The sequence below is a fragment of the Marmota marmota genome, unplaced genomic scaffold (assembly GCF_001458135.2).
Source record: "Marmota marmota marmota unplaced genomic scaffold, marMar, whole genome shotgun sequence".
Classification (NCBI taxonomy): Eukaryota; Metazoa; Chordata; class Mammalia; order Rodentia; family Sciuridae; genus Marmota; species Marmota marmota.
In genome coordinates, this window is record NW_026000026.1 from 37,763,957 (window position 1) to 37,778,722 (window position 14,766).

The following is a 14,766-nucleotide window of genomic DNA, read 5'->3' on the forward strand; positions in this document are numbered from 1 at the left end:
TTTCCTTAACACAAATGAGATTGTATTACACACAGTGCTGTGTAACTAACTTCTTTTTTTAAAACCTAACTATAATATGTATCTGGATATCTTTTCAGGCCAATACAGGATTACTTCATTCCTTTTAGTACCTTAATGTTTGTATTCTATAATATAAATGTAGCATAATTTATTTATGATCCCTTTTTATTATTGTAAATAATTTGTCAATGAGTAGCATTGCATCATTCTAGGATAGTTCCTAGAAGCAGCTTTCTGCCTCGAAGGAATGCATGCTTTAACTTCTGTGAGAAACTGACAAATTGTCTTTCCGAAAAGCTTGCAGAGCAAGACTCAAGTGATTAATAGCTGAGTGTGGTTCCTTGTCCAGATTTGGGGTATATTGATACTATCAACATTATTTTTTTTTAAATTTTGCCAATATCATGGGAGAACATTTTTATTCATATCTTATTTCACATCTTCCTGAGTAATAATGAGGCTAAACTTCTTTTCACATAATTTTTATGTATTCATACTTATTTTTCCTGAATTGTCTATTTAAATTCTTTGCTCAAAATATTATTAAATTTTCTTGTTGATTTAGCAGTACTCTCTCTATCTATCCTTATATCAATCATTTATTCTCTGAGAGTATTTTAAATATTTTTCCAATTCTGTTTCTTGGCTCTTGACCTGTAATTTTATTTAGCTGTATATAAATTATCAGCTCATTTGTATCAACATTTCTTTTAATAACTGGCTCTGTGGTGCAAGACCTCTAGCCAAACCTGTAATGGCTATTCAAACATTTCTTTTATGTTCTCTTTGTTGTTATTGTTTTTTATCTTTGAGAAGAGGGAGATTAGTCATGTTTAGGAAGGTCCTTTTTTCAGCTAAAGTCTTGATAAATTTTTCTACAGTTTCAGTCAATACTTTTATGATGTCAGGTATTTATTTTATATATGTATACACAAATCCATTAGATTTATTTTTATGTGTTGTGAAAAGTACAAGGACTAATTTTTAAAGATATTTCTAGTTGTTCCAGTATCATTAACTAAATATTTTTTAACCCACTGTCAGGAAATATTGATCAATATGTCTATTTCTTAGATAACTGTAAGTTTTTAAGTAAAAAATATTTTTTAACCCACTGTCAGGAAATATTGATCAATATGTCTATTTCTTAGATAACTGTAAGTTTTTAAGTAAATATTAGATTTTTTTTCTCTGTGTACTTGAGAATTAACTAGTCAGGTATTGAATTTTGAAAAAGAGCTTGCTACTTTAATTGGGAATTCATTAAATCTATAAAATAACTTTATAACATGTAATATCTTCAAAATATTTAGTCTTCTCACTTGGAAAAATTCTTTCCATTTCTTTATGTATTTCTAATGTTCTTTTAAAAATGTTTTATAATTTTTTTTTCATAAAAGTTTCACCATTTCTTGTTTTGGAACAATTTTTTATGGTGATACTGAGATTATCTTTCTTCCCCCATAACATCTTCTAATTAGTTATTGCTAGCATATAGAAAGCCTATTGATATTTTCATATTTTAATCTCAAATGTACCACTTTAATGATTTCTCTCCTTTATAGTTTCTCGTATAGATAAATGAAAATTTCTTGAAATTTTTCGTGTCTCACACAAAAAAATATAGGTTATCTATTAGGTGATTATTTCAAGACACTTGCTAATTGTGTTACTTAAGTCCTCTAGTTTTACTTTTTGTCTACTCAAACGTTTTTAATAAATGTGTGTTAATACCTTTCTCATATGTATTTTAGTGTTAACTATCATATACGTAAAAGTTCCTGGTTCTACCAGTTCTTGGTGGATTTTCCCTCATACATTACTTTTCAAGATATACTCTGTTGCCTGGTTTTAATCGTTATACATCTACTTTTTCTTCACTAGCCATTCCTTTCTTTCCACGCTTCACAATTTTCAGAGAATGTTTGCCTCTTATAAGCAGCCTCTATATTTATTTTAAACAAATACTAAAGCTTCTGTATTATAATAACATTAAATATTATTTAAAGTATATTAAACCACTGCTTTCATAGGCTAAAAATGGTCTCATACTAGCAATTCCATATGACTAAACCTATCATTTTGTTGACTCATTTTAGACTTATTTCTGCCTTCATTATGTTTTATGTACACATTGTTGTCTTTTTTTAAAAAAAATATTTCTCCCTTTATACCATGGTCCATTTCTTTGTTTTTCTTTAATTTATATTTTAATATCATTTCACTTATTGTAATGTCCTACAGGTTCATCCATGTGGTTGCAAATGAGAGGATTTTCTTCTTTTTTAAGGCTTCATGGTATTCCATCATGTACATATACATTTTCTTTTTCCATTTATCTGTGATGGACACTTGGATTATTTCCATATCTTGTCTATTGTGAATAATGACAATATGAAGATGAGTATGCATATACTTCTTATAGACACTGATTTCATTTCTTTAGGAATTTTATCCATGAGCGAGATTGCTAGATTATATAGTAGTTGTATTTTTAATTTTTTAATAACTCCATGTTGTTTTGCACAATAGCTGTTATCAATTCACATTCTCGCCGTGCATAAGGTTCCTCTTTCTCAAAGTCTTTATCAACCCTTGTTATCTGTTGTCTTTTTAATAACAGTCAATTTAACAAGTGTGAGGTAGTATATTCTTGTGGTAGATTTGCATTTCCCCGATGATTTATAATGCTAAATATTTTTTTCATAAACCTAATGGTCAGTTAGTATGTCTTCACAGAGAAATATCTGTTTGATTTATTTGCCCATTTTTATGGTTATTTTTTAGTTGGGTTGTTATTTTTAATTGGGTTACCTTGCTATTGAGTTGAGTTTATTATATATTTTGGATAATAATCTCTTATCAGATACATGGTATGAAAATATTTTCTAGCATTCCATTGGTTGATTCTTCACCTGTTGATTATTTCCTCTGCTGAACAGAGGATTTTTAGTTTGACATAATCTTATGTTTTCTTTTCTTTTTTTTTTTTTTTTTTTTTTTNGAGGCACTGTTCTTCCTTTTAGTTTCTACTGCCCATCACAAAGCTTTATCCTCCGGAGAATATTACTGCTACTTATTTATTAGGCCAGCAAAGGGATCTAGTTTCCCAGTTAGTCTCCCTGAATATCAACTTACTCTAGCTCTTCACTCTCAACTTGGAGTTACCCTGAAGTTAGTTTATATTCATACCATTCTTCCCAAAAATGTTTCAAACTATGGTTTATTATGGTTTTATTTCTCCAGATTTTATTTATGTTCTGTCTTTTGTGATTCTTCTGATTTATTGAGGATATTTTTAATAATCTTTTTAGGCATTTATATCTACATTTGGCTTCATTAAATGTTTAATTTTATCTCATTTTATAGAACTTTTATAGGAGTGAAAGGATCCATATAAGTACTGAGTCTGTCATCTTTATTCTGTCCCCATCTGTGTTAATCAGCTTTCCATTGCTGTGACAAAATACCTAAGAAAATCAACTTAGAAGTAAACTGACTCACAGTTTCAGAAATTTTAGCACATGATCACTTGGTCCCATTGCTTTGAGTCTGAGGCAAGACAGAAAAACATGTCAGGGAGCACATAGTACAAGGCTGTTCTCCTCATGGTGACTGGGAAGCAAAAACAGAGAGAGACACATAGAAGAAGGGGCTCAGTTCCAAATATTCTTTCAAGAGCATAACCCCAATGACTTCCTCCCACGCGGCCCTTCTTCTGAAAGGTTCTACTACCCACCAATAGCACCACAGGCTGGCAACCAACTCTTTAACCCATGAGCCTTTGGAGGATATTTACAATGCAAACCATAACATCACCTACTTCCTTTAAAATAAAAATTAATTTATTTTAATTAATTAATTTAAGTTTCTCATGCTTCAAAGAACTAAAATTACCTTACTAATAAAAAGAAAATTACAAGCATATTCTGTTATTATTCTGAGCTTTCTGGTAATATTTCCCAAAAGGAAGTAAAGTTATAAAAATAAATATTAGGTGAGAAAAGAAGTGTCAATGTAGACATAAATTAATAAATGGTGTTGATAATGACTTTCTTTCTCCAAAAGCTATGATTCTATTTGATACTTAACAGGCATGTAATTAAATCAATTAAGAGAGACTTACTTCCAAATATAGCAACAATATTTGGACCATGAATATATTATTTTCACTTCCTAATAAACCCCAAGCCCTATTCACTGAAAAAGGCATCGATAGTAGAATGTATTCCAACTTCCAATATTTGCAGTGTTTTCTGACTTTTCATCTAATTATCCACAATAGTTAGATGGAAACATCTACTATGTTTGGAAAATGATAGACGACCACCCAAGTTTAAAGGTAGGAAAAAACAATGATTTCCACCTTGAGGAAGAAATCAAGCCCTTCTTTTGGTTATATTTTTAGGTTGGACTCATTCTTTCCTACACCTGACCCCCCCAAAATGGTTGTGTCTTGATGACCTAGAATTACCTATCAGGTTTATCCATTTGTGTCAGAAAGATAAACAAAGATAGTGAGTAAGCCAAGTGATAAATTAAATGTACAGATAAATATATGTCCTGCTGCGATGTTTCTGTCTATGAAATATCAAGTCTAGCTTCGTTTTCTGGTGTAGTTATATTGCTGTGGGAAGCTTGTCTGAGACTAGAGGGCATTGACCTTTTAGAGGTGTTGGCTGTTCCTGAAGAAAATTCACTGCTGCTCACAGGAATGGGGTGGAGTGAAAACACACCCAAGCAGAGGCAGGAAGCCACGTGTGGGGGGAGAAGAGGAACATGCCCCAAAGCAAGCCAGTTTGTTCCCAGACCAGATCTTCCATTCTAAGGAGGCTGCCTAGGCTCAATTGTCCATCTCAGGACTATGTAGGTTGCTGAACTTGTGTATCGGATCTGGGTTAGTATTTACATCATACACAAAAATACACCTCTGTGATTTAAAAAAAACCTACCTTTTGTGACAAGGGAGGCACAAGTACCTAATCTGTAACATTGTTATTGAATGCGAAGATCATTCCCAGCAGGGAGTCTTCCTTGACCCCACACAATAGGTTTGAATCCCTCTAACTTGTCCTCAAAGAGTGTGTTTCAATAAAAAGGTAACTGCCCATTTCCACATGGTACAGATTCTACATCTCTGAGTCAGAAGGGAGAAAATCGTGGGAGGATGTACAATGGAGCCAAGATAGCCTCTTCAACGAATGGTGCTGGGAAAACTGGAAATTCATATGCAACAAAATGAAACTAATGATGATGTATCTCCATAAAGCAGGACATGGGGAAGCTACACATTGTTTCCTCCCATCAATGTAGAGCTCCACATGACTAGTAGACAGACACTCCTGCTCTAGACTGGAAATATGTTGGACAGTTTTACATATTGTCGGTGAGGTATTTGTGTCACCAGTGGTACGCTAGAGAGAATCTGAATAATCCTGAGGTCATCCTGAAGTCTCTTCTGGGAGAGGGAGTGAAGCCAGAGGATGACCCACTCCTCTTTCTGGGTCTGATTTTCCTGATGTGTCAAGCAGACACTTGAGTTCTGTGATCCGTGTCCTCTCCATCCCTGCTGCCTTGTGAATCCAGGGGTTACAAATCTGAAATTAACTTTGTTTTGATTTTATAGACAGAATGGTTTGGTTTTTTCCTTCTCTCCAAAATCAAATTTTGCTTTATTTTGAGTAAGATTTATCAAAAAACCTGAAACTGTAATTCTACTTAGATCCCGAAAATATTACCTATAGACCTACTTTTACTCTTTTTCTCCTCATAAAAAAATAAGTTTATATGGTACATTTTAAATAAGTCTTGAAATGAATAGAAGGACACAAATAACATATGGGACATGAAATAATCCATGAACAGTAAATAGTCTGAAAAAAATATTTAATCAAAGGGGAAATAGTTTGCAAATAATTTTCCAGAGTATGCAATCTTGTCTCAAAAATATGTCTTTTTTCCCGTGAGAATGTAAAAGGATCATATAATTACCATAAACTCATCATTTTAAATGATAATAAAACCGAAACCACAGATATTTAGAAAAAATGCATTTGGTATGAGATTTTGAAATGTAACCAGTAGAGTTTCAAATTCACATGTAATAGTACCGTGTATGTTTATGAAATTTCTTTGTACAGAATACCATAATGGGATTTCCATAGGGAACCCTAGGAATGATGTCATTATCACTGAGTACCAAAGGGTCATGTGACACAAAGGACTGTGGCTTAACTATGGCCACCTGCCATAAAAGACCTGTATATTCTCATTAAGGAAGTTGGGGCCTAATCCCACATGATGGAGATTAGGGCCTACTTTTTCTTCTAATAGGCTTAGTGTCTCTGGTTTAATTTTTAGGTCTTTGATCCACTTTGAGTTGAGTTTTGTTCATGGTGAGAGATAGGGGTTTAATTTCATTTTGTTGCATGTGGATATCCAGTTTTCCCAGCACAATTTGTTAAAGAGGCTATCTTTGCTCCAATGTACATTTTGTTGCCTTTGTCTAATATAAGACAACTGTAATTATATGGGTTAGTTTCTGTGTCCTCTCTTCTGTACCATTGGTCCACCAGTCTATTTTGGTGCCAATAACACGCTGTTTTTGTTACTATTGCTCTGTAGTATAGTTTAAGGTCTGGTATAGTGATGCTACCTGCTTCACTCTTCTTTTTTTTCACATTATATTTTTTTATTTTTTTTACATTATGGATTTTCAAAACAAAACTAAATGACAGCAGAATTTATTACAATTCTTATTACATATATACAGCACAACTCAGTTTTTTATATCTCTGATTGTTGCTTCACTCTTCTTGGTAATGATTGCTTTAGTTCTTCTAGGTCTCTTATTTTTCCAGATGAATTTCATGACTGCTTTTTCTATTTCTTTGAGGAATGTCATTGGGATTTTGGTTGGAATTGCATTAAATCTGTATAGTGCTTTTGATTGGAAGTGCATTAAATCTGTATAATATGGTCATTTTGACAATTTTAATTCTGCCTATCCAAAAACAAGGGAGATCTTTCCATCTTCTAAGCTCTTCTTTAATTTTTTCCTTAGAAAAAAATTTCTGTAGTTTTAATTGTAGCACAAGAATTAAAATCAAGAATTAATAAATGGGATGGAATCAAACTATAAAGCTTCTTCTCTATGAAAGAAAAATCAGTGAGGTGAATAGAAAGCCTACATCTTGGGAGCAAATTTTTTCCACTCACACATAAAAGCACTAATCTCTAGGGTATTTAAAGAAGTCAAAAAGTTAAACACCAAAACAACAACAACAACAACAAACAGTCCAATCAATAAATGGGCCAAGGAACTGAACAAATGCCCCTCAGAATATGATATACAATCAATCAACAAATATATGAAAAAATGTTCAACATCCCTAGCAATTAGAGAAATACAAATCAAAACTGCTCTAAGATTTCATCTCACTCCAGTGAGAATGGCCGCTCTTAAGAAAACAAACAACAATAAGTGTTGGTGAGGATGTGGGGGAAAAGGTACATTCATACATTGCTGGTGGGACTGCAAATTGGTACAGCCAACATGGAAAGCAGTATGAATATTTCTTGGAAAACTGGGAATGGAACCACCATTTGACCCAGCTATCCCACTCCTCAGTCTATACCCAAATGACTTAAAATCAGCATACTACAGGGACACAGCGCTATCGTGTTTATAGCAGTACAATTGACAATAGTTAAATTGTGTAACCAACCTAGATGCCCTTCAGTAGATGAATGGATAAAGAAAATGTGGTATATATACACAATGAAATATTACTCAACAATATAAGAGAATAAAATCATGGCATTTACAGGTAAATGGAAGAGGTTAGAAAAGATAATGCTAAGTGAAGTTAGTCAATCCCAAAAAACCAAATGCCAAATGTTCCTTCTGATATAAAGAAGCTGATTCATAGTGGGGTTGGGAGGGGAAGCATGGGAGGATTAGATGAACTCTAGATAGGGCAAAGGGGTGGGAGGGAAAGGAAAGGGACATGGGGGTAAAAAAAGATGGTAGAATGAGATGGACATCATTACCCTAAGTATATGTATGAAGACACAAATGGTGTGAATATACTTTATATACAACCAGAGATACGAAAAATTGTGCTCTATATGTGTAATATGAATTATAATGCATTCTGATGTCATATATAACAAATCAGAATTTTAAAATTAATTAATTTTTTATTTAAAGACTTTAAAAAAGACTTGTGTGTTCTCTATATTCTCCTGCAGAAAGGAACAGCTCTGAAAATGAGTGGGCTAGCTAGTGGCACAAGAAGATCATCCAGAAAGGCCTTCCCACAGTCTTTGTTCCCTCGGGAAATCTGCTCTCCATCTCATAAGGGAAAGAAGAGCAAAGAACTCAAGAGGATAGGAAAGCAAATGAGACACTCACTCCCAGTTATTTAGTGACTCCCTGTTACCTAGAGAACAAAATTTGACTCCTCATGCAGAAGCCTAAGGCTCCTGCTTTCTCTGCCAAAGTAACCTTTCAGCCTCATCCATGCAACAGAGAATAGTGAAGGGATGGGATAAGAGAGGTAACCAGAGCCAAATAAATCAGGGCCTTGGCTTTGACTTGGAGTAAAAGAAGAGCCAATATAGGCTCAGAGCAAGGAGTGGCAGGATATGCCTGATGTATTATCCTTACTCATTCTTCTCAAATGTTCTCCATATTTTAGCATACAAACTCATCCACCCTGACAATCCTCCCCAAATATTCCTAATCATAATACCCTCATTCTTCCTTAGTGCCACCTCAGCATCCCTCCCACTTAATCAGCTTCTCTGATTCCTTCAGCAAGATGTGATGCTTGCTCCTGCTCTAATCCTATGAATGCCTGCTTAGACCACTGTCATGACTTTTGCATTTTCTGCCTAGCATGTACTAGTATAAGTCAAATGAGAAAATCAGACATGTCTTCAGCTGGACTGCAGATCCCTCCAGCCATGAATCACATTTTATACAGGAACACAGTGCTATAGCTTTGGCTGGTGTCCCACAAGTTTCTCAGCCCAGTTTCCAGGCCCTCAGCAATATGACAACCAGCCACCTGCCAATCAGCAGTTTTGCCAATAGGTCCAATAATTCAATTCCATCCACTCATCTAAAAACATGGTAAAGGGGAATATGGACATTCAAAAACAGTTAAAGCCAAATTATCATTTCAACCATTTTTTTTTGCGAACTAAACTGTCTGGACATAAACACATACCTGCTGTTCCCCTTCAGCCGTAATTCTCTCTGGGAACACCGCAGGGACTCCTTGTTTTCACCACTTGTTCTGGGACTTGCTTTGTATGGTGCTGTCCTCCTTGTTACCCTTATTTATCACATTTTTACACCCCCTTCCCCACTAAAGGACAGGCTCTTTAGGGAGAGAGGTCTTACGGTTTTATTTGTGGGCCCCATTAGTTTCCTCAGCCACTGACTCTTGCTCAAAACAGAACAAAACAGAAGTCCACAGATGGATTGTTTGCAGGGCTCTCCCAGGTCTTCTCTCAGCCCTCAACTGCAAATTAAATAAATTTAAATTAAAAACCCAGAGCCCAAAGCTAACCTTCTACCTCTGTTACAGGATTTTGTGCCCCTGTATCAAGACTTTGAGAATTTTTATACACGGAACCTTTACATGAGAATCAGAGACAACTGGAACCGGCCCATCTGCAGTGCTCCAGGGCCTCACTTTGATGTGGTGGAAAGAGTATCTGATGACTATAACTGGACATTTAGGTGAGGCAGACACCTGGAGGGGCTTGGTGGAAAAATAAAAATCCCTTCAAGAAATTCTAGCATGGGCACCAGATCTGAAAAACCCAAAATACAAAGGTAGCTGGTCTTCATCATCTAGTCCTTGGCAGCTCTCATGAGGCCAATAGAGGAAGTCACAGTAATTACTTTGAAAAGGTGGCTTATTTATAATGTAATTAAAGTGAAACCCTGTGTCAGAAGTACAGAGTCAGCCTTGAAAACACCCTTTTCAGCTTTCCTGTCAAATTATACCCTTCTATTCTCCTTAATGGGGACAGTGATGACACAGCTCTTGTTCCTTTAGAAATTCTTGTTGGACTTTGAACCAGAGCATGATTTTTATGAAAGCAATTGCCCAAGGGAAATCAAGAGTGAGTAGTACACCATGACCCAGGATATCTTTCTCTAATGCTCATCTCCACTTCATTATGGGTTGCTTTCCTCTAAGGATAATCCATGATATGCTGAAAACAGTGTCAATTTAAAAGAAAAAGAAAACATATAATTTGGGCCAGGCCCAAATCCCAGTTTCTTGGGCACTGGGAGAATATTAAATGAGATAGTCCTCTGTGTTCACTTGCCTGTTTCCCTATAGGTTTACTGGAAGAATCATCAAAGATGTCATCAACATGGGCTCCTATAACTTCCTTGGGCTCGCAGTCAAATACAATGAGTCTATGAAGACAATAAAGGATGTTTTAGAAACATATGGCTCAGGTGTGGCCAGCACCAGACATGAAATGGGTATGTGCATCCGCCACTTTGGAATTTCATCCAGTCCGGTCTCAGATTCCTTGTGACTACTTCTCAAGTTGAGATTGTATCTAGACTATGTGCCTCAAATCACTATTATAAACTTCAAGGAGCAAAAGGGATATAAGAGTCTTTTTGAAAATTTCAAGCATTGTGCTATTGCCAGGTGGTTTATTAAATGTGTTTTAATTCCCATGCATGAGTGAAAATATAACTTTTCTGCTCATATTTCTAAAATAGCAACTATTGTGCCTCCTCCAACAGATCCTTTTCTGTCCTTTCTCTCACTTTTAGTATTAACATTCATCACTGATTCAAATGATCTTGTTTTTATGTTTACATATAACCTGTCTCTGCTACTCCAACATAAGCTTCATAAGGAGAGGGACTAGCCTTGTGGAATGTTGGGTTGAATGAATGAATGATATATGAATAGACAAGATGGCACAGACTGCCTATTTATTTACCTTCTAGCAAAAAATAAATAAAAATCTTATTCAAAGGATAAAATTTGTAATAAGGAAACTTCCACTCCTCTCAACTGCAGGGAGAAAAAATACTGTGAACTTGCTCTTGGAGAATGCTTTGCAATAGCTGGTATGTGGTAGTGATTGTTTTCATGTATCATATCATTTATTCCTTAAAAAATAAAATTCAGTGGCACACACCTGTAATCCCAGAGGATCACGAGTTCGAAAGTCAGCTTCAGCAAAAGTGAGGCATTAAGCAACTCAGTGAGACCCTGTCTCTAAATAAAATACAAAATATGGCTGGGGATGTGGCTCAGTGGTTGAGTGCCCCTGAGTTCAATCTCTGGTACCCCCCTTAAAAAAATAAATAATAACTTCCTGTACTGTAAGCAGCATAGGTGGTATTTTCCCATCTTCTAAAACAAACTGAATATCATGTTATCTAAGTAATGTGTCCAAGTGGTTCATTAACCATCCTATATTTCAGTCTAGTTCAGCTTTCTCTACTATTATGATTCCCCATCATGAGGACAAATGCAAAATTTCCCAGGTTAGTCCGAACCTGACTAAGAATCAGTGAGAAGTCTGATGAAAAGGGATTTACCATTAATGAATAATGAATCACATGCCCCTCTTAGATAATTAGTATAAGGGCTTAAAGATCAAAAATTATTTGAACAGTAGAACAAATAATTCAAATTGCACAACGTAACTTTATTTATTCAAGCAAGCATTTGACAAATAGCCAAAGCTCCAGTTTTAATGTGGTTGCTCAGATTTCTTAAAAAAGACAGAGAAAAGCTTTCTTAGCATGAGAGCTGGAGATATAACAGGATGCTGGTGGGTTGTGGGAGCATGGTTGGTGCTAACCCACCTATGATGCCCCATTTGGAGATGGAGAGAGAATGGAATAATACCCCAGCCATAAGAGGCACAAGTAAGAAACGTTGAGGAATGTTTCTTCTGGTGCTGGTGACATCCAGTATCAGGTTCATAATGACCAGGCAAAAGATAGAGTCCTAAAGATGATGACCACTCCACTCAGTGAGATAGAACACTCCGCCATCACAGCTGGCAGAATCTGAAGGAAAGCAGTTTGACACTGGCTATGGTTTACCTGCAAAGGAAAGTAGATATGGAATAAGGATCCCTGATTCCATGGGTTCAGCAAACCCAGAGAAACTCTGCAGAAATGAAGTTTCCATTTGTTACTGATCACAGCCTAAATTCTTTCTCTGCCTACTAATACTTTTGAATTGCTAATCTTTTGTATTTACCTGCTTCATGCAACACTCTAGGTCAAGTTCCAAGAAGAGATTTCAATAGTTTCCAAGTGTGCATAATGACAGACCCAAAAGAGAAGTCACCCACACAAATTTTAGACAAATAGAAAGACTGAAACATAAAGATAAGCAATCAGTCAAGAAGTGAGTAAATAAGAGGGGACTTGGAAAGTATTCTGCAATATAAATAATAATCTTAACATGGCATGCAACAATTTGGAATAGCAGAACTCCAAAAGACATTTATTCTAAGAAATTCAAGTAACTCTTGGAAAACATGTGCTTTAGAGTCTTAAGAAAATATTTAACTGCACAAATGGATTAACAACAGATTTGCCTACTAAATGGAAAAGATTGAAATTTGGCCCCCAAACCCAAACTCAACTACGTGCTGTAAATTAAAATAAAATATTATTAAATTAAAGTTATTACAAAGGATGAAAAGTATAAAGATAGGTCTTAACCAGATACCTGGTTCCTACCTCCCTGCTATAACTGAAAGGAAAGTGACCATGACACTCAGAGCGTCCAAGACATCTTTATTGTGGCAGTGTCTGATTAAAAGGGAAGGAGAAGTGAGAAGTCTGATAAAAGAGGGGGGGGAGGATGCAGGGGGGAACAAAGCGCAAGAGAGAGAGAAAGAGAAGAAAGAGAAAGAGAGAACAAGAGGGAGAGTGAGAGAGAGAGCAAAAGTGAGAGAAGAAGAAAGAGAGAGCAAGAGAGGGGGTCCCCACAGGAGAGAGTTTTTATAGCCAAAATCTAATGGGGTCTTTGGGTCTGTTAAGCTGCTTTGTTGGTGTACAGTGATTGGACCATACAGTAGTTGCTAAGAATGTCATCTTCTGTCTTCAGGCAGACAGGGCAGGGGCTAGATGTGGGTTTCCATTGGGCCAAACAGGTGAGGGTCGAGTGTTCAGCCTTGAGGCCAACAAGCGATAAGGAACCAGACGGGTGAGGGTCGAGTGGCCAGGCTACCCTGCAGCCAACATTTGTTCAGCCTGCTCCGCAACTAACAATAACCCCCAGCACCACACCCCTAGGGGCCAAGAGGAGGCCAGGCCAGTGGAAAAAGTGATGAAAGCCCCAAAAGAAAGTAGTTGCTTGTGAAACCCACGCCTGTTAGAACTAAGGCCAAAAATAAATCCGGGAATGATACATTTCCACAAATACACATAGAGAAATGCAAATGCCATTTTCAAGATGTGAAATGATGTACTGCTCTTTATTTAAATACACCTTAAAAAATAATGGAATACAGAATTAAGGGAGATTTCAATCCTCTTGTGGATCAATTTAACATTGTGCAGGATGATAATAAAAGAAAATGCATAGTTTTCATATCCTAACTATGAGACAGACTGAAATGGTATTTTGGAGTAATAATCCAGTATTTAAAATATCTAAAATATTTAAAATTAATATCTTCTACTGGTGATTTTTTTTCTCTGATGCTCCTGGATCTTGGCTAACTCCCTTTCAAATTATGTGCTACATGTGCAAGTTTAACAGTAGCTACATAGTGACAGTCTAGTTTCTCTTAAAAATATTGCTCAAGTGTTGTGAAAGGTTAGAAATTTGTGAGTGACATCAAGATATGCAATAGAGAACTCTAGGCCTAACAACTTATCAAAGTTTTAAGAAACTGAGCTCAATTTACTCTTTTCATGGTGGCTGGAAAGTCACTAGAAGAACTATTTGCAAAAGGATTCTAAAATTACATAGACTTTTAGACTTTCAGCACTGGGACTGAGAATTTTGTGCAAATTTTTCATAATGTCTGATTTTTAAACAACAATAAGTAATACCTATTATGCAAGACATTTCCACATTTGATCTTTGAATTTCCTTATATTCAAAAACAATTTAATTCTTCTCTACGTAGAAGATATTTATTTGACTAAATTGGTTTAAGAATGGAAAAGAGCGCAGCAACCCCTAAGGCAAAAACAATGCATAATTACTTGCTCTTCCTTCACATGAGTTGAGTTTCAAATAAAGAGTAAGATGAAACTTTAAAAATAAATAAACAAATGGACTGAATGCATGGTGTAAATATGAACAGAAAACAAAGCACAATTTAAGCTTCACTTATGAATCATTAAACAGAATAAAAGATGCACATCATAAAAATAATAATAAAGATAAATACACCTCCTCTATGCATCATATAACACAACAGATACATGTATGGATTTTGTTTATGTGTGTGGGTGTGTGTGCAACCAGCAATTAAAGGGATAAGAAATTGTGGAAGCCTTCAAAAAGCATAAGGTCAATTTATATTCAGTCCACAGAAACAAAAGAAAAAAAAATTAGAACATGAAAGAATAATAGAAGACCATAAGTCTCAATCCTTAAAAATGCTTAGCCAGTGGCTGGGGTTGTGGCTCAGTGGTAGAGTACTTACCTAGCATGTGCAAGGCACTGGGTTCGACCCTCAGCACCACATAAAATAAATAAATAAACA

At 35.6% G+C, this 14,766-nt stretch overlaps 1 protein-coding gene across 2 annotated transcripts in view; it reads left to right on the top strand.

Moving 5' to 3' along the window:
- Sptlc3 (serine palmitoyltransferase long chain base subunit 3) overlaps nt 1-14,766 on the top strand; it is a 139,220-nt gene that overhangs the window by 39,400 nt on the left and 85,054 nt on the right. For both annotated transcript variants that reach the window (XM_015476042.2, XM_048811319.1), the window contains exons 3-4: nt 9,621-9,775; nt 10,389-10,537. In XM_015476042.2, the coding sequence (XP_015331528.1) occupies nt 9,621-9,775; nt 10,389-10,537 (304 nt within the window). The remainder of the gene's footprint in view (nt 1-9,620; nt 9,776-10,388; nt 10,538-14,766) is intronic.